Source organism: Oncorhynchus mykiss, chromosome 17 (genome assembly GCF_013265735.2).
Source record: "Oncorhynchus mykiss isolate Arlee chromosome 17, USDA_OmykA_1.1, whole genome shotgun sequence".
Lineage (NCBI taxonomy): Eukaryota > Metazoa > Chordata > Actinopteri > Salmoniformes > Salmonidae > Oncorhynchus > Oncorhynchus mykiss.
The window spans coordinates 64527073-64554321 of record NC_048581.1 but is presented as its reverse complement, the minus strand read 5'-3'; the positions used below and the strand labels follow the sequence as shown (position 1 = coordinate 64554321).

Here is a 27249-nt window from a genome sequence, read left to right as displayed (position 1 = left end):
ACTGGACAGTTCTATATTCAATAACAAAACAAGCTTTGTGTATGTGTTATAGTGAAGACACAGGGCCAGAGCTTAACTTCGGAGTAGGTGGAAATACAACAGCATTAATTCAACCAAGTTAACATTTAAAATAACAACCGTAAAACCTTCTTTAAAACATATTGTGTTTGAGAGTTTAAAAAGCACTTTGTCAGTGTCGGCACAGCGCTATGGGGGTGAGTGGGCACAGGACCTAAGGGAGAACAATCTAACACGCTTACATATCCTCCCTCCAAGTCTCCAGTGTGGCCTTCTCTGATTAGTCAGCGTTGGGCTGTAACTAAACCAATGGATATTGTGGCACAGTGAATAAAAATAAAAAAGTACTTTGATTGGACAACAGCAGTCCACTGAGAAACCAGGATAGAGATGGAAACCCTAACCCAGACAGGCCCAGGGCTCAGTAATCCCTGATCTTTCACTACTGGATAGGTCAAGCAAGGGTTATACTACATAGCTTTCACCTATCCAGTCATGTCAGACCAGAGATTACATGGAGAGGGGAATGGAGAACTCAGCAGCTAAAGAAAATGTCTAGAATATATATATATATATATATATATATATATATATATATATATATATATATATATATATATATATATATATATATTTATTTTTTTTAATAGAAGGCTCACTTGCGCACACACATCAGCTTGCAGAAAGAAAACGAATGACTCTACACTTCAAGCGACTGTTGAGGACAGATGTCCACTAGCACGGAGTTCTCAGAAAGGCAAACTAACAAAGCCCAAATAACTGTTTTCTGAGCTTCACACAGACTTGTGTAGGAAAGACTAATGCAGCCACTGTGGAGAGGGAGATGAAAAAGAGAAGAGAGGTGTGCCAGTAGAGGTGTAGCTGAGCAGAGGGGACAGGGATGGAGGAATGGGACATGTTCAGAGAGATGGAGTAAAATCTCACTTGTTCTTTCCTTCCATCCCTCACAGCCATATGGTATGCATGTTCTTATGCACACAGATACGATGTGCTCAGTCAGTCAGTCATTACGGGAAGTCAGTCATTACAGGAAGCCAGACACTAAACAACAAACACTAAACAACAAATCCACATGAGGTTCAAACCATTGAGCCAGGCCACCAATGAAACCAAAATAAACTCTGAACCAAGAGAAACAAAAACTTGAGAAGGTAAAGAGAGAGAATGGGGAAGAAAGAGAGAGGTGGGACTTCTGTGGGTCTAGTCTTCCCCAGAGGGCACGTCCTCTTCCGATCCGTCCTCCTCTTCCTCCTCCTCCTCCTCCTCCTCATCTTCCTTTTCCTTCTTCTCCTTCCCGGGTGCCTCCTTTGTTTTCTTGGGAGTGGGGGAGGAGTCCTTCTTCACCACCACCTCCTCCTCCTCTTCCTCCAGGGGGCTCTCTGGCTCCTCCTCTTCCTCTTCTTTGGGCGAGCTCTTCTCCAGGGCCTTGGCAGCACTGGGGCGACCTTTACCCTTTCCTTTCATTGGGCTGGGGGTCACTGGGGGAGGAGAGACACACAAAGTTATGAATACACATTCATTCAATGAAGTTATGAGGCTGGGAAGATACTTACACATTATCTGAAAAAAGCATTTAACAACCGATGCTTGCAGTTCTGAAGAATATGGGTGATTGATTCATGGTGAGCGGTCCTACCAGTGGCCTTTAGTCGTGGTTTGGGGGATTTCTTTTCCTTCCTTTCTGGCCGGCTCCGTTTGATCACCTTCTTGCTGCTCCTCTTGCTCTTGGAGCGGCCATAGTCACTATCATCATCATCCTCAACCATGAAGTCTTCATCACTGCCCGACTCATCAGCTAGAGAGAGGAGGACGAGGTGGTGATTATTGGTCATTTCACCTGACAAATACACTACATGGCCAAAAGTATGTGGTCACCTGCTCGTCAAACATCTCATTCCAGACTCATGGGCATTAATATGTAGTTGGTCCCCCCTTTGCTGCTGTAACAGCCACCAGTCTTCTGGGAGGCTTTGCACTAGATGTTTGAACATTGCTGCGGTGACTTCCTTCCATTCAGTCAAACAAGCATTAGTGAGGTCGGGCACTGACGTTGGGCGATTAGGCCTGGCTCGCTGTTGATATTACAATTCATCCCAAAGGTGTTCACTGGGGTTGAAGTCAGGGCTCTGTGAAGGCCAGTCAAGTTCTTCCACACCAATCTTGACAAACCATTTCTGTATGGACCTTCCTTTGTGCACAGGGGGCATTGTCATGCTGAAACAGGAAAGGGCCTTCCCCAAACTGTTGCCACAAAGTTGGGAAGCACTGAATCATCTAGAATGTCATTGAACGCTACAGCGTTAAGATTTCCCTTCACTGGTACTAAGGGGCCTGAACCATGAAAAACAGCCACAGACCATTATTCCTCCTCCACCAAAATTTACCGTTGGCACTATGCATTCAGCCAGGTAGCATTTGCCTGTTCATCCACCAAATCCAGATTTGTCCGTTGGACTGCCAGATGGTGAAGCGTGATTCATCACTCCAGAGAACGCGTTTCCATTGCTCCAGTCCAATGGCGGCGAGCTTTACACCACTCCAGCCGGCGCTTGGCATTGCTTAGACTTGTGTGCGGTTGCTCGGCCATGGAAACCAATTTCTTGAAGCTCCCGACGAACCGTTCTTTGGAACTCGGTAGTGAGTGTTGAAACCGAGGACAGACCATTTTTACACGCCACAGCACTCGGCAATCCCGTTCTGTGAGCTTGTGTGGTCTATCAATTTACGGCTGAGCAGTTGATGCTCCCAGACCTTTCCACTTCCCAATAACTGCACTTACAGTTGACCGGGGTAGATCTAGCAGAGCAGAAATTTTACAAACTGACTTGTTGGAAAGGTGGCATCCTATGGTGGTGCAACGTTGAAAGTCACTGAGCTCTTCAGAATGGGCCATTCTATTGCAAATGTTTGTCTATGGAGATTGCATGGTTTTGACAATATTGCAACATTATTTTGCTCTAGTTTGCAGTTTATATGCACACACACTACCATTCAAAAGTTTGGGGTCACTTGGAAATGTCCTTGTTTTTGAAGAGCACATTTTTTGTCCATTAAAATATAAAATTGATCAGAAATACAGTGTAGACATTGTTAATGTTTTAAATGACCATTGTCTTCAGTTTCTTGGCAATTTCTCGCATGGAATAGCGTTCATTACTCAGAACAAGAATAGACTGACGAGTTTCAGAAGAAAGTCCTTTGTTTCTGGCCATTTTGTTCCTGTAATCGAACCCACACATGCTGATGCTCCAGATACTGAACTAGTCTAAAGGCGGCCAGTTTTCTTGCTTCTTTAAATCAGGACAACAGTTTTCAGCTATGCTAACAATTGTAAAAGGGTTTTCTATTTATCAATTAGCCTTTTAAAATGATAAACTTGGATTAGCTAACACAACGTGCCATTGGAACACAGGAGTGATGGTTGCTGATAAATGGGCCTCTGTATGCCTATGTAGATATTCCACAAAACATTTTTTGAAAGAAATCTGTCGTTTCCAGCTACAATAGTCATTTACAACATTAAGAATGGTCTACACACAAATCTGATCGATTTGATGTTATGAAAAAATAAAAAAGTGCTTTTCTTTCAAAAAAAAGGACATTTCTAAGTGACCCCAAACTTTTGAATGGTAGTGTGTTTTACATTTTAAAAAATTGTGAGAACCACAAGACATTTTGTGATAATATCGTGATAATACCGTATCTTGAGGTCTCTGGTAATTCCAAGCCCAAGATGTACTCTTAAGGAGCCAAATGTTACCGTTACTCCTTAAGGTTCAAGGACCTTGTTATTTTCAGCGGTAGACTGGCTCTGGCAGGCAAAACAGATAAATACATCTAAACGCAAATCGATTCTCAATTGTGATACGGTTCTAGAACCATAAATCCCTTTAATTTCATATTACATGAAAATAATTTCACAAATGCAAAATACACACTTAAGGCCAGCCTTATCACGTTTGAAGCCAACAGTATTTTTCTGTTACACACAGGTATCCGGTATGGAACGCCTTTGGGGTCTTTGCCTGTCAAAAAAGTTACACGTCAAATAACACTATATTATAGAATGTTGTGTGTGCTGAATTTTCACGTGCAAGTGCCAACACTATCAGTAGCACTGTCAGAGGTGCACACAAGCGCACACAGGCCACAAACAATGTGTTTACAATACCGCGCTGGTATTAAGGACGTATTTATTCGCCCGCAACTTCTGGGGTAGCTAGCTAGCAATGACCAGTAGAAACCGCAGTAATTTTAATTATTCTTAACAATGATATCAGAATCCCTGTGAGTAAGTATTAGCTAGGTAGACACTTGTTGTTCGCCTATTGAAATTGTACTTCAGTTCATGAAAATAAATAGCTAGCCAGCTACTTAACCCGGTTGACCAAAGCTAACGTTATATGCAGCCAGCTAGCTTCATCTGGCTAATGAGGCTCAACCGGACCAGGATGTGTTGTGAAGCTAGCCACAATAAAGATTAGGCACAATAGTGGAATTTGCCTTCAAAATTGCCTTCAAAATAAAAGTACCTCTTTGAAAGTGATGGTTACAATTGGTGGAATCATGCCATATTTATACTAGATCACGTTAAACAAGGTTGGAAGTGAAGCAATGGAATGGGGGTATCAGTCTACTCGGTGACACCCACAGAACACAACTTAAGAGTTTACACAAATGTTAGCGTTGTAGCTCTTATCGCGGGAGTGACTGTGTGAAATGACCTACCCAGTCAGCCTATTGTGTGCATTGACATTCATATTGCACTGTACAGCTTCACCTAAGGATTGGCGATCAATGAAATGGGAAATCAGTCTACTCAATACCAAAGAGATTTTTCTCCAACATCCTCCTCAGAGTTAGCAGACTCCAAAACATTCACACAGTATTGTTTTTCCTCAGGAATAGTGTTCAATACACATTGGTTGACAATAACTGTGGCTCAATTCCCAGTTGTTTCAGAGTTCCGCAATCACATGCTGACCAGACATGTCGCGTGCATCGCAAAATAAATGTAGAAATCCATGTTATTCAATTATTGCACCCACACGGCTCGCGCCCGCCAACGAGCATCTGCGATGCCAAGGGCTAAAATAGAAGTCATTCCTATTTCTGACGCAGATCATGCTGCAAGTCCTGCCTCTACAATCTCCTCATTGGTTTATAGAAGCAGGTACCCACGTGCCATCTCATTGGTTATACCCACGTGGGTGATTGAAAAACAAAATGTTTTGTTGGTCATCGTGGTAATACTATGTTAGTGTAGATGCCAATCACCATATAAATTCAAAGACGAAAAAGCCTGGAAGGAGGAGAGATGACTAGAAACGATTCAGTTGACCGTTTTATGTGTGGATTAATTATTGGAGTTGATGACCTTGATGCATCTCAGGTAAATTAACTCAATGTTTATATCCCGGGACAAATTTGCTAGCAAGTGCAAGCTAACTAGCTAAATTGCCATACATGTTGAATGCTTTTGGACCCGTCCCCAAGTTAATGTAATTGGTTCAGAGTGTGTTTTGATATTTTAACCTGCGTGTCATGATCGCGTTTGTTATAGGGGGACCAAATACATTTATGCATGATAGCGCACGGTGGTGCACGCACGCAGCCGGTTTGGGTTCCGTGTAAGAGCTACGCCGCTAATGTTCTCTGGGTGTTACTGAGTAGACTGATACCCCATTGCATTGTCATTGATCCACTATCCATAGGTAAGGCTGTACAGTGAAATAAGTATGCCCCTAATGCAATTCTAAAGTCTAATACATCCACTGAGATTTAAACAAATCTAATTTGTCACATACACATGGTTATCAGATGTAGCGAAATGCTTGTGCTTCAAGTTCCGACCATGCAGTAATATCTAACAAGTAATCTAACCTAATAATTTCACAACAACTACCTTATACACATACACAAGTATAAAGGAAAGAATATGAATACATACATAAAAATATATAAATGAGTGATGGCCGAACGGCATAAGCAAGATGCAGTAGATGGTATAGAGTACAGTATATACATATGAGATGAGTAATGTAAGGTATGTAAACATTATATAAAGTGGCATAGTTTAAAGTAGCTAGTGATACATTTATTACATTAATTTTGGCTAGAGTTGAGTCAGTATGTTGGCAGCAGCCACTCAATGTTAGTGATGGCTGTTTAACAGTCTGATGGCCTTGAGATAGAAGCTGTTTTTCAGTCTCTCGGCCCCTGCTTTCATGCACCTGTACTGACCTCGCCTTCTGGATGATAGCGGGGTGAACCGGCAGTAGCTCGGGTGGTTGTTGTCCTTGATCTTTTTGGCCTTCCTGTGACATCGGGTGGTGTAGGTGTCCTGGATGGCAGGTAGTTAGTTTGCCCTCGGTGAAGCGTTGTGCAGACCTCACTACTGTCTGGAGAGCTTTATGGTTGTGGGCGGAGCAGTTGCCGTACCAGGCGGTGATACAGCCCAACAGGATGCTCTCGATTGTGCATCTGTAAAAGTTTGTGAGTGCTTTTTGGTGACAAGCCAAATTTCTTCAGCCTCCTAAGGTTGAAGAGGCGCTGCTGCACATTCTTCACCACTTTGTCTGTGTGGGTGGACCTTTTCAGTTTGTCCGTGATGTGTATGCCGAGGAACTTAAAACTTACTGTCCCGTCGATGTGGATAGGGGGGTGCTTCCTTTGCTGTTTCCTGAAATCCACGATCATCTCCTTTGTTTTGTTGACATTGGGTGTGAGGTTATTTTTCTGACACCACACAAGGGCCCTCACCTCCTCCCTGTAGGCCATCTTGTTGGTAATCAAGCCTACCACTGTAGTGTCTTCTGCAAACTTGATGATTGAGTTGGAGGCGTGCATGGCCACGCAGTCATGGGTGAACAGGGCATACAGGAGAGGGATGAGAATGCGCCCTTGTGGGGCCCAAGTGTTGAGGATCAGCGGGGTGGAGATGTTACCTACCCTCACCACCACCCGTCAGGAAGTCCAGGACCCAGTTGCACAGGGCTGGCAGTGTCTCAGGCTTAATGATGAGTTTGGAGGGTACTATGGTGTTAAATGCTGAGCTGTAGTGGATTTACAGCATTCTTACATAGGTATTCCTCTTGTCCAGATGGGTTAGGGCAGTGTGCAGTATGATTGCGTCGTCTGTGGACCTATTGGGGCGGTAAGGAAATTGGAGTGGGTCTAGGGTGTCAGGTAGGGTGGAGGTGATATGGTCCTTGACTAGTCTCTCAAAGCACTTCATGATGACAGAGGTGAGTGCTACGGGGCAGTAGTCATTTAGCTCAGTTACCTTAGCGTTCTTGGGAACAGGAACAGTGGTTGCCCTCTTGAAGCATGTGGGAACAGCAGACTGGGTTAAGGATTGATGGAATATGTCCGTAAACACAGCAGCAAGCTGGTCTGCGCATGCTCTGAGGACGTGGCCGGGGATGCCGTCTGGGCCTGCAGCCTTGCGAGGGTTAACACGTTTAAATGTTTTACTAACGTTGGCTGCAGTGAAGGAGAGCCCACAGGCTTTGGTAGCGGGCCGTGTCAGTGGCGCTGTATTGTCCTCAAAGCGAGCAAAGAAGTTGTTTAGTCTGTCTGGGAGCAAGACATCGTGGTCCGCGACAGGGCTGGTTTTTGTTTTGTAGTCCGTGATTGACTGTAGACCATGCCACATACCTCTCGTGTCTGAGCTGTTGAATTGCGACTCCCCTTTGTCTCTATACTGATGCTAAGCTTGTTAGATTGCCTTGCGGAGGGAATAGCTACACTGTTTGTATTTGGTCATGTTTCCAGTCACCTTGCCCTGATTAAAAGCAGTGCTTCGTGCTTTCAGTTTTGCGCGAATGCTGCCATCAATCCACAGTTTCTTGTTGGGGAATGTTTTAATAGACACTATGGGTACAACATCACCGATGCACTTGCTAATAAACTCGCTCGCCGAATCAGCGTGTTCATCAATGCTGTTGTTCGACGCTATGCAGAACATATCCCAGTCCACGTGATCGAAGCAATCTTGAAGCGTGGAATCCGATTGGTCGGACCAGCGATGAACAGACCTGAGCATGGGTGCTCCCTGTTTTAGTTTCTGTCTATAGGCTGGGAGCAACAAAATGGAGTCTTGGTCAGCTTTTCCGAAAGGAGGGCGGGGGAGGGCTTTATATGCGTCGTGGAATTTAGAATAACAATGATCCAGGGTTTTGCCAGCCCGGGTCTTGCAATCGATATGCTGGTAAAATATAGGGAGCCTTGTTTTCACATTAGCCTTGTTAAAATCGAAGAGAATTCTCTTGGTAGATAATGCGGTCGGCAATTGATTGTAAGGAATTATAAGTCAGGTGAACAGAAGGACTTGAGTTTCTGTATGTTATCACACCACATCTTGTTAATCATAAGGCATACACCCCAGCCCTTCTTCTTACCAGAGAGATGCTTGTTTCTGTCGGCACAATGCGTGAAGAAACCAGGTGGCTGTACCGACTCCGATAGCGTGTCGAGTGAGCCGTGTTTCCATGAAACAAAGAACGTTACAGTCTTTAATGTCTCTCTGGAAGGCAACCCTTGCTCGGATTTCATCAACCTTGTTGTCAAGAGACTGGACATTGGCAAGTAGTAGGCTCAGGAGCGGTGGGCGGTGTGCCCGTCTACGGAGCCTGACCAGAAGACCGCTCCGTCTGCCCCTTCTGCGGCGCCGTTGTTTTGGATCGCTGGCTGGGATCCAATCCATTGTCATGGGGGATGGACCAAACAGAGGATCCGCTTCGGGAAAGTTGTATTCCTGGTCGTAATGTTGGTGAGTTGGCGTCGCTCTTATATCCAGAGTTCCTCCTGACTGTATGTAATAAAACCTAAGATTTCCTGGGGTAACAATGTAAGAAATAACATATTTAAAAAAAATACTGCATAGTTTCCTAGGAACGCGAAGCGAGGCAGCCATCTCTGTCGGCGCCGAAACTTAACAAATAGTCTTTTGTTGATTTTCTATAACATTCCAACCTCATGGCATAATTGTACTATTTATTTGCATCACTGTCAATGGTATAATTTCACTTTGGAGGCAAACAGCAAAGTCCACTATTGTGGCTAATCCTTATTGTGGCTAGCTTCACATAGATGGGTCCCGACCACCATTAATCAAATAAAAACCATCTTATAAATGAAGGTCATTTTAGATGACGACACCTAGTTATATAGTTAGCTAGCTAACTTCAGCTACTGAAACAGGTTGTCGTTTTTGCTGTTTTTGGGGAAGAACATTGTTTGCAGCCATCAGCTAGCTAGCTTTTTATGAGCAGCACTGTAGGTGCGCGAGACAACTTTACCAGCATCATAGCATATGTATCGATGAATCGTTGTGACATATGAAATACGAGTGATAGTGTAATCAATGTGTAATAACTACGTAAAAATAACTACGTTAAATGATTATGTGACGTGCAGTCACATTCAGGTCCTGATCGGTCAAAAATGTTATTTGACCTGTATCCTTTTTGACATGCAAAGGCCCAAACGACGTTCCATAATTTGGATCATGCTAGATAGCTAATTAGCACAGGTGGTCCCTTGGTCTTCCATAAACAGGCGCTGTAACATGGAGATGGGGTTAGTGTTCCCACAGGCCATATCAAAGGTGTCTCCATTAACCTTTTTTTATGATTTACGCTATATGAAGGATAAAAGGCCCTTATACTTCCAAAACCGTGCATCAAGCGATGCGTGTTAATGTTCAAACCGAACATCGGGGTTCTTAAAAAAACTCCCCCTATACAGAAGACGTCTTCGTAAGGCTGAGCGGTATACTGTATTTTACATTATAGCGGTAATGATGCACGAACCTGTTTGGGTTTTTAGCTTACCTTCTACAACGGGATTTGAAAGTTTAGTTTGTTAAATGGAATACGCTGTGTGTACCTCCACTTTTATAGTTTACTTCGCTAATTGAGTCATCTCTCCAAATGCAGCTTTCCACACAGAATTAGCCCCGCCCTGTCACTCAAGGAACACATTTCTTATTCCTCGACCCCAAGACATTTGTGTTCAGTCTGCATGGTCACTTCAGCACATACAACAATGTTGATGACAATGACATTTTCACTTTGCTTCTTAATATAAATCCACTAGCTTACTACAATTACCTTATTCGTTTGTGTTTCTTACATCTGCAAACAGCTAGTTTGTCTTTTCTTGAAGTTGAATTGAACAGTATAAAACAATCAGAAATAAGAAAGACCCATTTAAATCACATAGAATATATGTGTTGCCACCCCAGGGTCACGCACTAAGCAAATTTTATACAGCGAATTATTTAAAAATAATAATAATACCGTGATATTATATTTTGGCCATATTGCCCAGGCCTATGCCTTAAATTCAAATACTTATTTGTAATGTAATGGAACAGAGTCATGATCAAGGGTTAGGTCCGGGTAGGCCCGTTTTGTTTTGAGTGGTTGACTTACGGTCTGCGAAGGCCTCCTCCTTGTCTTCACGTTCCTCGTCCTCACTGCCTCCGTCTCCCAGCAAGATCTCTCTCTGTTTAGACACAGCCTTGGTGGCGGCCTGGCGCACTGTACGCACCTTACGACTCACCTCCTCATCACTGTCATCTAACATACAGAAATGTGTAGCCAGGTTATAACACACAGTCATATTATAACTGGCGTACACACTGACACCTCAGTGTAGGAGTCTTACCTGTGGGTCGTTTTCTCTTGGGTGTCCTCTTAGTGGGCTTTGCCACCTTGGCTGTCTTTCCCTTTTTGCCTCGTTTAGCTTCGTAGTCGCTCCCTCCATCCTCGTCATCTTCCTCTCCAAAGTCGTTGTCTTCATCACTGCCAAAGTCATCTGTAACCAAACAGAAAAACATTACCAGTAGCCCGGTCACATAACTCCTGGCCACTAGCCTGGGCCCCTTCCCATAGCCCTAGTCCCCTTCCCATAGCCCTAGTCCCCTTCCCATAGCCCTAGTCCCCTTCCCATAGCCCTAGTCCCCTTCCATTCTTGATAGTGTTGTCCATTAGCGCCGGGACGGCTAAACCAGCCAGTCACAGACAAATTTCTACTTTGACTTCATATTAACTAGGCTACTTTCCATTTTAAAAGTTTCAATTCACTTGTCTGTCGAGCACTCTCCCGCTAGAATGAACGATATGCATCTTATAGTGAGTGATCTATTGATTAGGCGCCTGTCTGTCACAAAGCGAGCGATATCAGGGAAACTCAGTCTGCCGTCTGTCCCGCCTCCGGTACAAATTTGATTGCGCTGTGGTTGGTTGCAGTCAAATGTCTTTACATGGAGGGAGAGCATGATGCTTGTAAATTTGCACATCCCATGTAATGAAAGTGGTAATGATGAGTCAAAATTGACTTAGCCCAATTATTAATCAAATATTTGCAGCATTTTGCCAAAGATGGACTACATCAAGATCTGGGATTCCCAGGCAGAGCCAGATATTTGTATTTTATCAGAAACATGGTTAACTGAAATAAATGTGGATTCTGAGGTTACTATTGATGGTCTTAGAGTACTCGTGCTGATAGAACGGGCAAAGGTGACGGTGCTGCCATCTATACAAAAAGTCACCTTCCTGTGTCTCTTAAAGGCTACTTCCAATCCTAAACAATTCACATATCTAGCCAAGTCTTCAACTAGGTTCTAATTCTAACGTAACTGTTCTGGGAGTCTACCGCCCTAAGAAACTTTTGTTAACTAGTCCCACTGACTTTGTCACTGGTGACTTTAACGTGTCCTGAGGAACCCAAGACTGTTTAAAGGATTTTTTATAATAACCTAAACCTCACCCAGTTGGTTACCAAGTCCACATGACCAAATCTGTCCTGATGTTTACAAATACTGCAGTGGTGTTGTTTTCTCCCTGGACATTAGTGACCACTGTCCTATTGTTTGTATTAGAGATGTTAGGACTCATAGGACAAAACCATGCATCATTACAAAGAGACATTAACACTTCTACCATTGTGATCTTGATGGTATCTTCGCTATACTGGATTCTGAATTGGCTCTTAAATCACTTTATGACTGTTTTTAACATCACTGCAGATAAGCATGCCCCGTTTACCGATCGCTGCAGCTGTACATAGTCTATCGGTAAATAGCCCACCCAATTTACCTACCTCATACTGTTTACATTTATTTACTTTTCTGCTCTTTTGCACACCAATATCTCTACCTGTACATGACCATCTAATCATTTATCACTCCAGTGTTAAATCTGCAAAATTGTAATTATTCGCCTACTCCCTCATGCCTTTTGCACACAATGTATATGGACTTTTTTTTCCCCTACTGTGTTATTGACTTGTTAATTGTTTACTCCATGTGTAACTCTGTTGTCTATTCACACTGCTATGCTTTATCTTGGGCAGATCGCAGTTGTAAATGAGAACTTGTTCTCAACTAGCCTACCTGGTTAAATAAAGGTGTGAAAAAAATATATTATTATTATTATTTTTTTAACTGTTCAAAATATGTAGACCCATTGTTTCACAACCTGAATTATCTGAGTTCCTACGCAATAGAGACGCTTCCTGGGCTATGGCTAGAAGTACTGACTCCGCCAGGACTGGCAATCCTTCAGAGAATTGAGAATTGTGTGTTTAAAAGCTAAATCTGATTATTATATTAAAAACACTCCTGACTGTACTGGAAATCCCTATAAAATCTGTAAAACTGAAATCATTAAAGGGTTGTACTTAATCTACTCTTCCCTTACAGATGAATGTAGAGTTTGGCCCTATAACTGATTACATTGATATAAATAATTTATTAAATCATTCGATTTCTGCCGATAGAATTCAAAAGCCTACTCAATGCGAGAATTCAAAAGCCTACTCAATGCGAGAATTCAAAAGCCTACTCAATGCGAGAATGTACTGGATGTTGATGGGGGAGCTTTACTGAATAATTTAGAAAATGTCAGTCAGGGTTTTTCCTTTCGGCAATTCACAAACAATGGGTTGTTGACATTAAGATATCTACAGGGCCGACCATTTGGATCCAGGTCATTGTTGGTTCAATAACACACATAGCAGGAAATATTCCTAAGTGTGTAAATGTGCTGCCACTACATAAGGGAGGTGATTGTTGTGATCTTGACAACTATCGTCCCATATCAAGGCTTCCTTGTCTAGCTAAGATTATTGAATCCTTGGTGAGTGTGCGACTTTGTTCTTTTCTTTTTACTTAAAAAAATAAGATCTGTGAACTGTATTTTGAATGTACATCAAATCAGGGTTTAGACCAAGCCACAGTAATATCACTGTAACCACATCTGTTGTATATTATATTGTCAATTCTTTGAATGCTAAGATGTATTGTGCTGCCCTATTTATAGATTTGTCAAAGGTTTTTGATACAGTTGATCATTCCATCTTACTGAGTAAGTTGTCTGTGTTAGTCCTTAGCACTGACGCCCGTTTGTGGTTTCAGAATTTTCTTAGTGACCGAACCCAGGCTATTATGATAGACGGGGTTAAATCCACATTTCTTTAAGTGCTTAATGGTGTATCCCAGGGTTCAATTTTGGGGCCATTGTTGTTCACGTTGTATATAAATGGCATTGAATGTTACAGGTGTTAATAGTATTTCCATCGGGGCGGCAGGTAGCCTAGTGGTTAGAGCGTTGGACTAGTAACCGAAAGGTTGCAAGATCAAATCCCTGAGCTGACAAGGTACAAATCTGCCCCTGAAGAAGGCAGTTAGCCCACTGTTCCTAGGCCATCATTGAAAATAAGAATTTGTTCTTAACTTGACTTGCCTAGTTAAATAAAGGTATATAAAAAATACAAAAATTCATCTCTACGTAGATAAGTTATTTATTCCTGTGCCTCTTCAGTGTAGCAGGCTATTCGTGACCTTCAGCATGATTGACTCAAATAACTTCCGGATCTTAACTTGGTGTTAAATGCTAATAAAACCAACTTTATGCTGTTCTCTAGATCCCATAATGTTGACTGGGGACCTGAGTATTTGCACTCCAAATGGAGTGATGGAGCAAGTTTCTCACTATGAGAACTTGGGTATCTGGATTGATAACAAGTTGTCTTTGGAAACACACATTGAAAATGTGACAAAGCTGAGCTCTATGATATATATATATATTTTTTTTCTTATAGAAATAAATCCTGCCTCAGTTCTGAAAACAGAAGGAAGATTGTTCAAACAACGCTTCTCCCTGTAACAGACTATGGTGACATTTACAAACAACGCTTCTCCCTGTAACAGACTATGGTGACATTTACAAACAACGTTTCTCCCTGTAATAGACTATGGTGACATTTACAAACAACGCTTCTCCCTGTAACAGACTATGGTGACATTTACAAACAACGCTTCTCCCTGTAACAGACTATGGTGACATTTACATGCATGCGGCAGCCTCTGCTTTTAAACCATTGGAGTCCGTATTCCATTCACCAATACGTTTTACCACTGGGGACAGTTATAGGACCCATTGTGTTCTGTACAAAAATGTGGGATGGACCTCTGTAAGAAGAAAGGTGCATTATTTATTCACAAAGCAGTCGTACGGAAACTTCCTCTGTACATCATTTCATTGATTAAATTCAGACGTACAAATGACCAAACCCGTTCTCAGGGATCAATAACTCCTTTTGTCTCCACATGATTTTATTTTTTTGGCCCCTGATGTGTGGAATATGCAGAAATCCTTGCAGTTAGATATTCTGGTGCCTTTCAGGCATTTAAAATTATTGATTTGAGACTTATGTTACAGAATGTGATTGCTTTTCTTAAATATGTTTAATGTGCATTTTATTTGTAATGTCTTTGTAGGGCTGTTGTATTTTATATAATGCGTTTTAATTTATATACATTTAAAATACTATGAAAACCACCATTTCAAAGATTTGCAGTTCATATAAGGAAATCAATGAATTGAAATTAATGAATTATGCACTAATCTATAGATTTCACATGACTGAGAATACAGGGATGCATCGGTTTGTCACAGATAACGTTTTAAAGCTATGGGTGTGGATCAGAAAACCAGTCAGTATCTGGTGTGACCATTTGCCTCATGCAGAATACATAACACATCTCCTTCATAGAGTTGATCAGGCTGTTGATTGTGGAATGTTGTCCCACTCTTCAATGGCTGTGCGAAGTTGCTAGATATTGGGGGGTACTCGAACACGCTGTCGTACACGTCGATCCAGGGCTTCCCAAACATGCCGAATGGGTGACATGTTTAGTGAGTATGCAGGCCATGGAAGAACTAGGCCATTTTCAACTTCCAGGAATTGTGGATAGATCCTTCGGATATGGGGTCATGCATTATCATGCTGAAACATTAGGTGATGGTGGCGAATGAATTGCACCACAATGGGCCTAAGGATTTTGTCATAGTATCTCCGTGCATTCAAATTGCCACCAATAAAATGCAATTATGTTCGTTGTCCATAGCGTATGCCTGCCCATACCATAACCACACCGCCACCATGGGGCCGTCTATTCCCCAACATTGACATAAGCAAACCCCTAGCCCACACAACGACATACATGCTGTCTGCCACCTGCCCAGTACAGTTGAAAAAGTGACATCCCTGAATAGCACACTTATCCAGCGAGCAAGTGGCCATCGAAAGTGAGCATTTGTCTACGGAAGTCAGTTATGGTGCCGAACTGCAATCAGGTTAAGACCCAAGTGAGGATGACGAGCACGCAGATGAGCTTCTCTGAGATGGTTTCTGACAGTTTGTGCAGAAATGGTTTGGTTGCGGAAACCCAGTTTCATCAGCTGTCTGGGTGGCTGGTCTCAGATGATCCCGCAGGTGAAGAAGCCGGATGTTGAGGTCCTGGGCTGGTGTGAATATTCCTGCAGTCAGCATGCCAATTGCATGCTCCCTCAACCTCTGTGGCACTGTGTTCCTTGACAAAACTGCACATTTAAAGTGGTCTTTTATTGTCCCCAGCACAAGGTGAACCTGTGTAACGATCATGCTGTTTAGTCAGCTTCTTGACATGCCACACCTGTCAGGTGGATGGACTATTTTGGCAAAGGAGAAATGCTCACTAAATGGGATGTAAACAAATTTGTGCAAAATATGAGAGAAATAAGTATTTCAGCTCATGAAACAATGGACCAACACTTCACATGTTGGGTTTATATTTTTTTCAGTATAATTTTTGTATTTTTTATGTATTGGGCTTCATTTGTAAATGTATACAGGGCTCTCTTGTAAATAGTTGTATCTCAATGTGACTACCTGTTTAAATAAAGGTTAATAAAGTAGCACAACATTTATTTAGCGATATTGTCAAAACGATAGTCAAAAATAATATATTTAACTATCGAGTCCCCCCCCCCCCCTCCCCATATCACTAGTTGACCCCAAGCTTGAACCATAGCCCCCTCTTCAGGACATTTTCCCTGACCCCAAGCTTGAACCATAGCCCCCTCTTCAGGACATTTTCCCTGACCCCAAGCTTGAACAACATCTCCACTACTGAAAGGGATCATAGATTTATCATAATTTATAGCTCTATCACAAATTAAGACTCAACACAAACATAATTTGTTAATCAACCAGTTGATGAATGGAAAATGTCAGAATGGCTTACCTGCTGAATCATTTTTGGATTTGGAGAGTTTTTCATCAGAATCCTCACTGAAACAAAAAACAACAATTGAGCAACAAGACACCGCAACTCTAGACACCAAGTCTGTTTTTTATAGAACCACCAAATCTTGAGTTGAACGCCCTCAACTCGTATTTCTAAATCATGCATGATGCCTATGGAAGATGTTCACTGAGTCAGGATTCTGCCGTTTGCTGCGGTTCTCCGGGCTCACCTGTCCTCCTGCGAGTTCTTTGACCGCTTGCGCTTCACCTCGCGAGGAGCCGCACGAGGCTTCTTAGGCTTGTCTGAGTTCTTCCCATACTCCTCATCTACAAGGGAATTAAAAAGGGGTTACACACACAGCTTATCTACAGGGGAAGGGGGTTGCAGTTGCACACACATACACAAACTCTTGCTCTCTCACCTGCGTCATCAGATTCCTGGAATTGTGAGTAATTCACCACCTTCTTGTTCCTGTGAAGTAAACACAAACAGAGATTTCCTGTTTCTAGTCGGTAGGATGAGGACTGTTGCCGTAAGACCAAACATGCACAAATAATCATCATGACAGCCTTCACTAGCAGTTACATGCTGTCAGGGGGACCCAGTTAACACTTTTACCCCCCCATCCCTAGCAAACATTGCTGATTAAACTAATTGCATTTTAAACTGAAGTTCCTGATTAGGTGATCATTGGAGGCAGGTGTGTTAGCTGGGGCTGTGGCAAAAATGTGACACCAATCAGGCCCTCGAGGACTAGAGTTGCCCATCCCGGGTACAAGTCAAAAGTCTAATGTGGCTTCCTCTCCATCTGCACCGATTTCAACACACACAGGGTGGATGAAAGCAATTTGGAGGACAGGGCTCTAAGTGAAACCATTTGGGTCACATATGCCCCTAAATATTTTGCTGTGCAAACTGTCATTTTAAGTTGGAGGCACCAGTTATCAGCCAGATTATAATTGTTATAATTGATTAGGCGTCGCTGTGCCGCTTTTTCCTATTCATGAAAAATGCCTACAGAGAAAACTGCTGGTCTCTAGCCTAAACCAATCAAAAGTTGTGACCATATTATCGGCGCTACGATTCGATGGATGCATTGCCGCTGGGGGGCGCATTTTACACTCAGAAACCATTTTTCTTACTTTTGTCATTTACCAGACGCTCTTATCCAGAGAGACTTACATGACCAATTACGGTTAAGTGCCTTGCTCAAGGGCAGACCTTTTTTTCTTCACCTAGTCGTCTCGGGGATTCGAACCAGCAACCTTTCGGTTACTTGGCCAACCTTCTTAACCGCTAGGCTACCTGCCACCCAGGTAATGGGCTGTGAACACCTTGTTCAGTCATGACATTACCTCATTAGTTAGTTAACAACCTGGTAACTTCACCAGTATATCCAAACATTTGGGAGCACAGAAAGAATGTTAAAGGGACGGCTACTTCAGGAGATCAATGATCATAGCAATGAATGAATGATTTTCATGTTATAACACAAACGTGACATTCTTAAAGAGAGTGTACAATTTTCAATGCATTTCGATAGAATTATGCACCGTTTCCTATCCTCCTGATTTCCGCTTACATGGAAAAACCAATGCAGGTAGTACCAGTGACTCGCTCAATACAAAAGTGGTCAGATGATGTGAATGCTACACTCCAGGACTGTTTTTCTAGCACAGACTGGAATATGCTCAGGGATTTTACCTATTCACACCGTGCTTCTGCATCTGCATTGCTTGCTGTTTGGGGTTTTAGGCTGGGTTTCTGTACAGCACTGTGAGACATCGGCTGATGTAAAAAGGGCTTTATAAATAAATTTGATTGATTCACTGGCATTAAGGAGTATACCATCTCAAGTCACCGGCTTCATCAATAACTGCATCGACGATGTCGTCCCAACAGTGACAGCCCGTACATATCCTAACCATAAGCCATGGATTACACCGGCTCTGGCACTCAATGGATGTGGCAGGGCTTGCAAACTATTACGGACTACAAAGGGAAACTCAGCCAGGTGCTGCCCAGTGACGCGAGTCTACCAGATAGGCTAAATGCCTTTTATGTTCTCTTCGAGGAAAGCAACACTGATGCATGCATGAGAGCACCAGCTGTTCCCGGACGACTGTGATCACACTCTCCATAGCTGATGTGAGCAATACCTTTAAACCGGTCAACATTCACAAGGACACAGGGCCAGACGGATTACCAGGACATTTACTCAGAGCCTGCGTGGACCAACTAGCAAGTGTCTTCAAAGTAACCACCATAGTGCCTGTGCCCAAGAACGAGAAAGGGTAACCTGCCTAAATGACTACCGCCCCGTAACACTGAGCGCCTCCTCAACCTCAGGAGGCTGAAGAAATTTGGCTTGGCACCTAAAACCATCAAACTTATATAGGCACAATTGAGAGCATCCTGTCAGGCTGCATCACCACCTGGTATGGCAACTGCACTGCCCACAAACACGGGGCTCTCCAAAGGTAGTTATGGTCTGCCCAACGCATAACCAGGGACAGACTACCTGCACTCTGGGACACCTACAACACCCGATGTCACAGGAAGGCCAAAAAGTTATTTGCAGTGGCCCAAAGAACAACTACCCGAGCCATTGTCTGTTCACCCCGCTATCATTTAGAAGGCAAGGTCATTACAGGTGCATCAAGCTGGTACCGTGAGACTGAAAAACAGCTTCTATCTCAAGTCCATCAGAATATCGAATAGCCTCACTAGCACAGAGGCTGTTGCCTTACATACAGCCGTGGCCAAAAGTTGAGAATGGAAATTAATATTTGTCACAATGTTTGCTGCTTCAGTGTCTATAGATATATTTGTCAGATGTTACTATGGAATACTGAAGTATAATTGCAAGCATTTCATAAGTATCAAAGGCTTTTATTGACAATTACATGAAGTTGATGCAAAGAGTCAATATTTGCAGTGTTGACCCTTCTTTTTCAAGACCTCTGTAATCCGCCCTGGCATGCTGTCAATTGACTTCTGGGCCACATCCTGACTGATGGCAGCCCATTCTTGCATAATCAATGCTTGGAGTTTGTCAGAATTTGTAGGTTTTTGTTTGTCCACCTGCCTCTTGAGGATTGACCACAAGTTCTCAGTGGGATTAAGGTCTGGGGAGTTTCCTGGCCATTGACCCAAAATATTGATGTTTTGTTCCCGGAGCCACTTAGTTATCACTTTTGCCTTATGGCAAGGTGCTCCATCATGCTGGAAATGGCATTGTTCATCACCAAACTGTTCCTAGGTGGTTGAGAGAAGTTGCTCTCGGAGGATGTGTTGGTACCATTATTAATTCACGGCTGTGTTCTTAGGCAAAATTGTGAGTGAGTCCACTCCCTTGGCTGAGAAGCAACCCCACACATGAATGGTCTCAGGATGCTTTACTGTTGGCATAACATAGGACTTGATGGTAGCGCTCACCTTGTCTTCTCCAGACAAGCTTTTTTCCAGATGCCCCAAACAATCAGAAAGGGGATTCAGAGAAAATTACTTTACCCCCAGTCCTCAGCAGTCCAATCCCTGTACCTTTTGCAGAATATCAGTCTGTCTGATGTTTTTCCTGGAGAGGTGGCTTCTTTGCTGCCCTTCTTGACACCAGGCCATCCTCCAAAAGTCTTTGCCTCACTGTGCGTGCAGATGCACTCACACCTGCCTGCTGCCATTCCTGAGCAAGCTCTGTACTGGCGGTGCCCCGATCCCACAGCTGAATCAACTTTAGGAGGCGGCCCTGGCGCTTGCTGGACTTTCTTGGGCGCCCTGAAGCCTTCTTCACAACAATTGAACCGCTCTACTTGAAGTTCTTGATGATCTGACAAATGGTTGATTTAGGTGCAATCTTACTGGCAGCAATATCCTTGCCTGTGAAGCCATTTTTGTGCAAAGCAATGATGACTGCACTTGGTTGACAGAGGAAAAACAATGATTCCAAGCACGACCCTCCCCTTGAAGCTTCCAGTCTGTTATTCAAACTCAATCAGCATGACAGAGTGATCTCCAGCCTTGTCCTCGTCAACACACACCTGCGTTAACGAGAGAATCACTGACATGATGTCAGCAGGTCCTTTTGCGGCAGGGTTTAAATGCAGTGGAAATGTTTTTTGGAGATTCAGTTCATTTGCATGGCAAAGAGGGACTTTGCAATTCATTTAAATTAATTTGATCACTCTTCATAACATTCTGGAGCATATGCAAATGCTGAGGCAGCAAATGCTGAGGAAGCAAACTTTGTGAGAATTAATATTTGTGTCATTCTCAAAACATTTGGCCAAGAATGTACATAGACTTGAAACCACTGGCCACTTTAATTATGTTTACATATTTTGCATTACTCATCTCAAACAGTAAAGGTATTTAGTCAGCCACCAATTGTGCAAGTTCTCCCACTGAAAAAGATGAGGCCTGTAATTTTCATCATAGGTACACTTAAACTATGACAGATAAAATGAGGGGGAAAAAAATCCAGAAAATCACATTGTATGATTTTTTATGAATTTATTTGCAAATTATGGTGGAAAATAAGTATTTGGTCACCTACAAACAAGCAAGATTTCTGGCTCTCACAGACCTATAACTTCTTCTTTAAGAGGCTCCTCTATCCTCCACTCATTACCTGTATTAATGGCACCTGTTTGAACTTGTTATCTGTATGAAAGACACCTGTCCACAACCTCAAACAGTCACACTCCAAACTCCACTATGGCCAAGACCAAAGAGCTGTCAAAGGACACCAGAAACAAAAATGTAGACCTGCACCAGGCTGGGAAGACTGAATCTACAATAGGTAAGCAGCTTGGTTTGAAGAAATCAATTGTGGGAGCAATTATTAGGAAATGGAAGACATACAAGACCACTGATAATCTCCCTCGACCTGGGGCCCCATGCAAGATCTCACCCCGTGGGGTCAAAATGATCACAAGAACGGTGAGCAAAAATCCCAGAACCACACAGGGGGACCTAGTGAATGACCTGCAGAGACCTGGGACCAAAGTAACAACGCCTACCATCAGTAACACACTACGCCGCCAGGGGCTCAAATCCTGCAGTGCCAGACGTGTCCCCCTGCTTAAGCCAGTACATGTCCAGGCCCGTCTGAAGTTTGCTAGAGAGCATTTGAATGATCCAGAAGAAGATTGGGAGAATGTCATATGGTCAGATGAAACCAAAATATAACTTTTTGGTAAAAACTCAACTTGTCGTGTTTATTCTACTGTATCTTAGTCTATGCCGCTCTGACATTGGTCGTCCAAATATGTATATATTTTTAAGTACTTTGAACGGATGGTCATGGCTCACATTATCCCAGAAACCCTAGACCCACTCCAATTCGCATACTGCCCCAAAAGATCCACAGATGACACAATCTCAATTGCACTCCCCTTTCCCACGTGAACAAAAAGAACACATATGTGAGAATGCTTTTCATGGTCTACAGCTCAGCATTCATCACCATAGTGCCCACAAAGCTCATCACTAAGCTAAGAACCCTGGGACTAAACACCTCCCTCTGCAACTGGATCCTAAAGTTCCTGACGGGCCACCCCCAGGCGGTAAGGGTAAGCAACAACACATCTGCTATGCCGATCCTCAACATGGATGCCCCTCAGGGGTGTGCTTAGTCCCCTCCTGTACTCCCTGTTCACCCACGACTGTGGCCAAGCACGACTCCAACACCATCATTAGGTTTGCTGACGACCCAATAGTGGTAGGCCTGATCACCGACAACGATGAGACAGCCTATCGGGAGGCGGTCTGAGACCTGGCAGTGTGGTGCCAGGACAACAACCTCTCCCTCAACACGAGCAAGGTAAGGGAGCTGGTTGTAGACTACAGGAAAAGGAGGGCCGAACACACCCCCATTAACATCAACAGGGCTGTAGTGGAGCGGGTCGAAAGCTTCAAGTTCCTTGGTGTCCACATCACCAACAAACTATCATAGTCCAAACTAGAGGTCAACCGATTAATCGGAATGGCCGATTTCAGGTTTTCATAACAAACGGAAATCGGCATTTTTGGATGCCGATTTTGCCCCCAAAAATGTACACCTTAATTTAACTAGGCAAGTCAGTTAAGAACGCATTCTTATTTTCAATGACAGCCTAGGAAAGGTGGGTTAACTGCCTTGTTCAGGGGCAGAAGGACAGATTTTTACCATGTCAGCTCTGGGATTCAAACTTGCAACCTGACGGTTAACTAGTCCAATGCTCTAACCACCTGTCTCTGGTTGCACTCCATGAGGAGCCTGCCTGTTACGCGAATGCAGTAGCAGCCAAGGTAAGTTGATACTGACATTGAACTTATCTTATAAACAACAATCAACAAATCATAATCACTAGTTAATCTAGTAATATCATCAACCATGTGTAGTTATCTAGCGTGTCATGCATAGCATATAAATCGATGCAACACTGCTGGGTGATTTAACAAAAGCGCATTTGCGAAAAAAACACAATCGCTCCACGACTGTACCTAACCATAAACACCCATGCCTTTCTTAAAATCAATACACGGCAGCATATATTTTTAAACCTGCATATTTAGTTAAAAGAAATCCAGGTTGGCAGGCAATATTAACCAGGTGAAATTGTGTCACTTCTCTTGCGTTCATTGCATGCAGTGTCAGGCTATATGCAACAGTTTGGCTCATTGCGAACTAATTTGCCCGAATTATACATAATTATGACATAACATTGAAGGTTGAACAATGTAACAAGAATATTTAGACTTAGGGATGCCACCCGTTAGATAAAATACCGAACAGTTCCGTATTTCACTGAAAGAATAAACGTTTTGTTTTTTCGAAATGATAGTTTCCGTATTCGACCATATTAATGACCAAAGGCTCGTATTTCTGTGTGTTTTGTTATAATTAAGTCTATGATTTGATAGAGCAGTCTGACTGAGCGATGGTAGGCAGCAGCAGGCTCGTAAGCATTCATTCAAACAGCACTTTTGTGCGTTTTGCCAGCACCTCTTCGCAAGCACAGTGCTGTTTATGACTTCAAGCCTATCAGCCTAATGGCTGGTGTAACCGATGTGAAATGGCTAGCTAGTTAGCGGGGTGCGCGCTAATAGCGTTTCAAACGTCACTCGCTCTGAGACTTGGAGTAGTTATTCCCCTTGCTCTGCAAGGGCCGCGGCTTTTGTGGAGCGATGTGTACCGCTGCTTCGAGTGTGGCTGTTGTCGATGTGTTCCTGGTTCGAGCCCAGGTAGGGGCGAGGAAAGGGATGGAAGCTATACTGTTACACTGGCAATACTAAAGTGCCTATAAGAACATCCAATAGTCAAAGGTATATGAAATACAAATGGTATAGAGAGAAATAGCCCTAGAAATACTATATTAACTACAACCTAAAAATCTCTTACCTTGGAATATTGAAGACTCATGTTAAAAGGAACCACCAACTTTCATATGTTCTCATGTTCTGAGCAAGGAACTTAAACGTTAGCTTTTTTACATGGCACATATTGCACTTTTACTTCTCCAACACTTTGTTTTTGCATTATTTAAACAAAATTGAACATGTTTAATTGTTTATTTGAGGCTAAATTGATTTTTATTGATGTATTATATGAAGTTAAAATAAGTGTTCATTCAGTATTGTTGTAATTGTCATTATTACAAATACATTTTAAAAACAAACTAAAATAAAAAAATATATATTTGTAAAAGAAATCGGCCAATTAATCAGTATCGGCTTTTTTGGTCCTCCAATAATCGGTATTGGAAAATCATAATCGGTCTACCTCTAGTCCAAACACTCCAAGACAGTCGTGAAGAGGGCACGACAACGCCTATTCCCTCTCAGGAGACTGAAAAGATTTGTCACAGGTCCTCAGTTTCTCAACAAGTTCTACAGCTGCACCATCAACAGCATCCTGACCGGTTGCATCACCGCCTGGTATAGCAACTGCTCGTCATCAGACTATAAGGCGCCAGCAGAGGGTAGTGCGTACGGTCCAATACTTCACTGGGTCCAAGCTACCTCCCACCCAGGACCTCGATACCAGGCGGTGTCAGGGAAAGGCTCAAAAATGTCAGCGTCTCCAGTCACCCAAGTCATACTGTTCTCCCTTCTACCACACAGCAAGCGGTACCGGAGCGCCAAGTCGGTCAAAAAGGCTCCTTAACAGCTTCTACCCCCAAGCCATAAGACTGCTGAACAATTAATCAAATGGCCACCCTGACTATTTGCATTGACCCCCCCGACCTTTGTTTTGACACTGCTGCTACTCACTGTTTACTATCTATGCATAGTCACCCTAACCCTACCCACATGTACAAATTACCTCAACTAACCAGTACCCCTGCATATTAACTCGGTATCGGTACACCTGTTGTATTCAGCGCATGCGACAAATACAATTTGATTTATAACTTTTGTATTAGTAAAGTTGTTTTTAGACTATACGTTTTGGATACTGGGCACAATTTATCACAAATTGAGATTTTTAGATTGTTCATTTCACACTGATAAATCCCCCCAGGGAATCAAAAGGAAGATTCAATGACTTCAATGTAACGTAGAGTCAGAAGGGCAAAGATGGGCGTAGATGAGGCAAACATAACTCTAGGAACCACACCTGGTTCATATAAGATGCACAACTCAGTATGGTTATTTTCATCTCCAGTAAGTAGAAAACCTATGCATCAAAATGCAGCTGGGACAATGTATTTCCAATTATTCCAAATCAAGGCGCAACAGGATTTCATCCACCTCAGTTCCGTCTATTCCACCACACCCCCAAATACACTCAGCAATCAATCATGCATCAGCAGTATGCTTTTTGATGTTAAAAAGTTCCTTCACACAGAAGGGGATAGTTTCTCTAGTAAACTGGATGCTTGTCTCACTTCTCCAGTTTCAAGAGCTCATTTGGGAAAGTGGATGAGTGGAATGGGTTCACACACACTACAGAAGACCAGTGCTGTAGGTGACACAGCTGACCACAGGCACGTGCTCAATGTAATACACACCTTCAGAGCCGTGCCATAATATACACACACAGGCATGAGGCATACATAACCTACATACAGTGGTCTTTATCTCGAACACACACCCTTCTATTTTCCCACCCCCCTGACGTCCTAACACACACCAAAGTGATTGGAAACATTGTCTGTAATAGTAACTATAGGCTTCCAAGGTACCTCATATGGTTAAATGTGCTAGCGGGGGCAAGGGAGGTCAAGGCAATAGACGCTTTTACAAGCGCAGGCCCTGTCGCCACCGTGAAGACCTCAGACCGAAAGACAAAGCCCTGACCACCACTAGAAAAGCAATCGCCATGAGCTCAAACGAACCCCCCCCCCCCCCCCCCCAAATGTTTTTTTTTGTGTTTTTTAAAAGAGAGACCCACGCATTACCTGGGGGAAAAAACGGGAGCAAGGGGGGGGGCAACCATCGACGCCACATTGCTACTTTGTTGCATATTCGTGTGCAATATCGGTTACATTGTTGCAACAGTTGCTTGATTCGCTTCCGCTATATTTAATTAACAAGCAACGTCCATGTGTGTTTATCTTGCGAAATAGGTTATTTTCTTCGCTCAAATGCGACCCTCTCGGTCTTTTCAGGCAGCGAAGAGCTAGGCGTGGGGGGGTGACTTCGAAAGCCACTCCGCCCCCCTGCTATCAGTGAAAATGTAGCTCCTCAGCTCTCCCTTTCTCGTACCGCGTTTTCACTCAAAACCAACAGGCTGCCGTCGCCCCTTTCACATTTCATTGTTCCCTAATAAGACCATAGAATAAAAAAAAATGCGTTTCAATGGTGGATAGCCTACTTGGAACTAGTAAAGACTTCGCTAGGCTGCGTGTTAATAAGATCACATCCCATGAGCCGATGTCCACCTCCAGTCCTGTTTTTTATTAACGTTTCAGAGGCTCTCGTGGATGAATGGGTAGCCATATTCCCCAGTCTGATCTACCTCCCATCTCACACAAAATACCATGACATACCACATTCTAGGAACACATAAAACCAAGGTAAATACAACTGAAACATAAGGGTATCGCACCAAATGATATTCGAGTAGGATCGGTTTTTGCAGACATGATTCACACCAGATGCACGCACTCTCGCCAAGGGGCGCGCAATACAGGCATTTTCACCCCGCCATGTCGAACGAACAGTCCACATTGCAATGATCCATGCTAGTAAGTGCGTGCACAAGGATAAAAAAAATAAATTTACATAAATGTTTCATCAAATAAACGGAACTGTAGCCAAAAACACAACATGGTAGAGACGTACGTGTCTCCTGTAAAGGCAGCGTGCACGCCACACTGCCTCAGCGAAGGACATTAGAAAAACGTACCTCACTGGTCTTGACATTTTGCAGAAATACTGTAGAGGTTAAGAATGTAAGAAAGGGGAAATTAAATCCAGGAAAATAAAAATGAAATCGTCCCGCTCTGCAACTCCAATGGGCGTAACGAAACGTTCCAACGCCCGAGCTACTGCGTAAAACGAAATATACGGGAACGAATTTCTTTTCCAAAGGCGATTTTAGTTTAAATTTTACCTTGAGCTACTCAAAATGGTGAATAAAACAAACTGAAACTGCAGCATGTGCGCAACCTAACAGATTGGCCCTAGGGCGGGCTCTT

At 43.1% G+C, this 27249-nt stretch overlaps 1 protein-coding gene across 2 annotated transcripts; it reads right to left on the bottom strand.

Annotated features, from left to right (window-relative positions):
* Positions 1–966: 966 nt before the first annotated feature.
* nucks1a (nuclear casein kinase and cyclin-dependent kinase substrate 1a) lies at positions 967–27249 on the bottom strand. Of its 2 annotated transcripts, XM_021569383.2 has the most exons (8): positions 26958–27249; positions 17046–17095; positions 16854–16950; positions 16622–16668; positions 10714–10863; positions 10479–10625; positions 1676–1834; positions 967–1517 (listed from the first exon to the last, which is right to left on the bottom strand). In XM_021569383.2, the coding sequence occupies exons 1-8, from the start codon at positions 26972–26974 to the stop codon at positions 1240–1242; spliced, it is 945 nt and encodes a 314-aa protein (XP_021425058.2). In that variant the 5' UTR covers positions 26975–27249; the 3' UTR covers positions 967–1239. The 2 variants fall into 2 exon arrangements, with proteins under 2 accessions (XP_021425058.2, XP_021425059.2); XM_021569384.2 differs by lacking the exon at positions 1676–1834.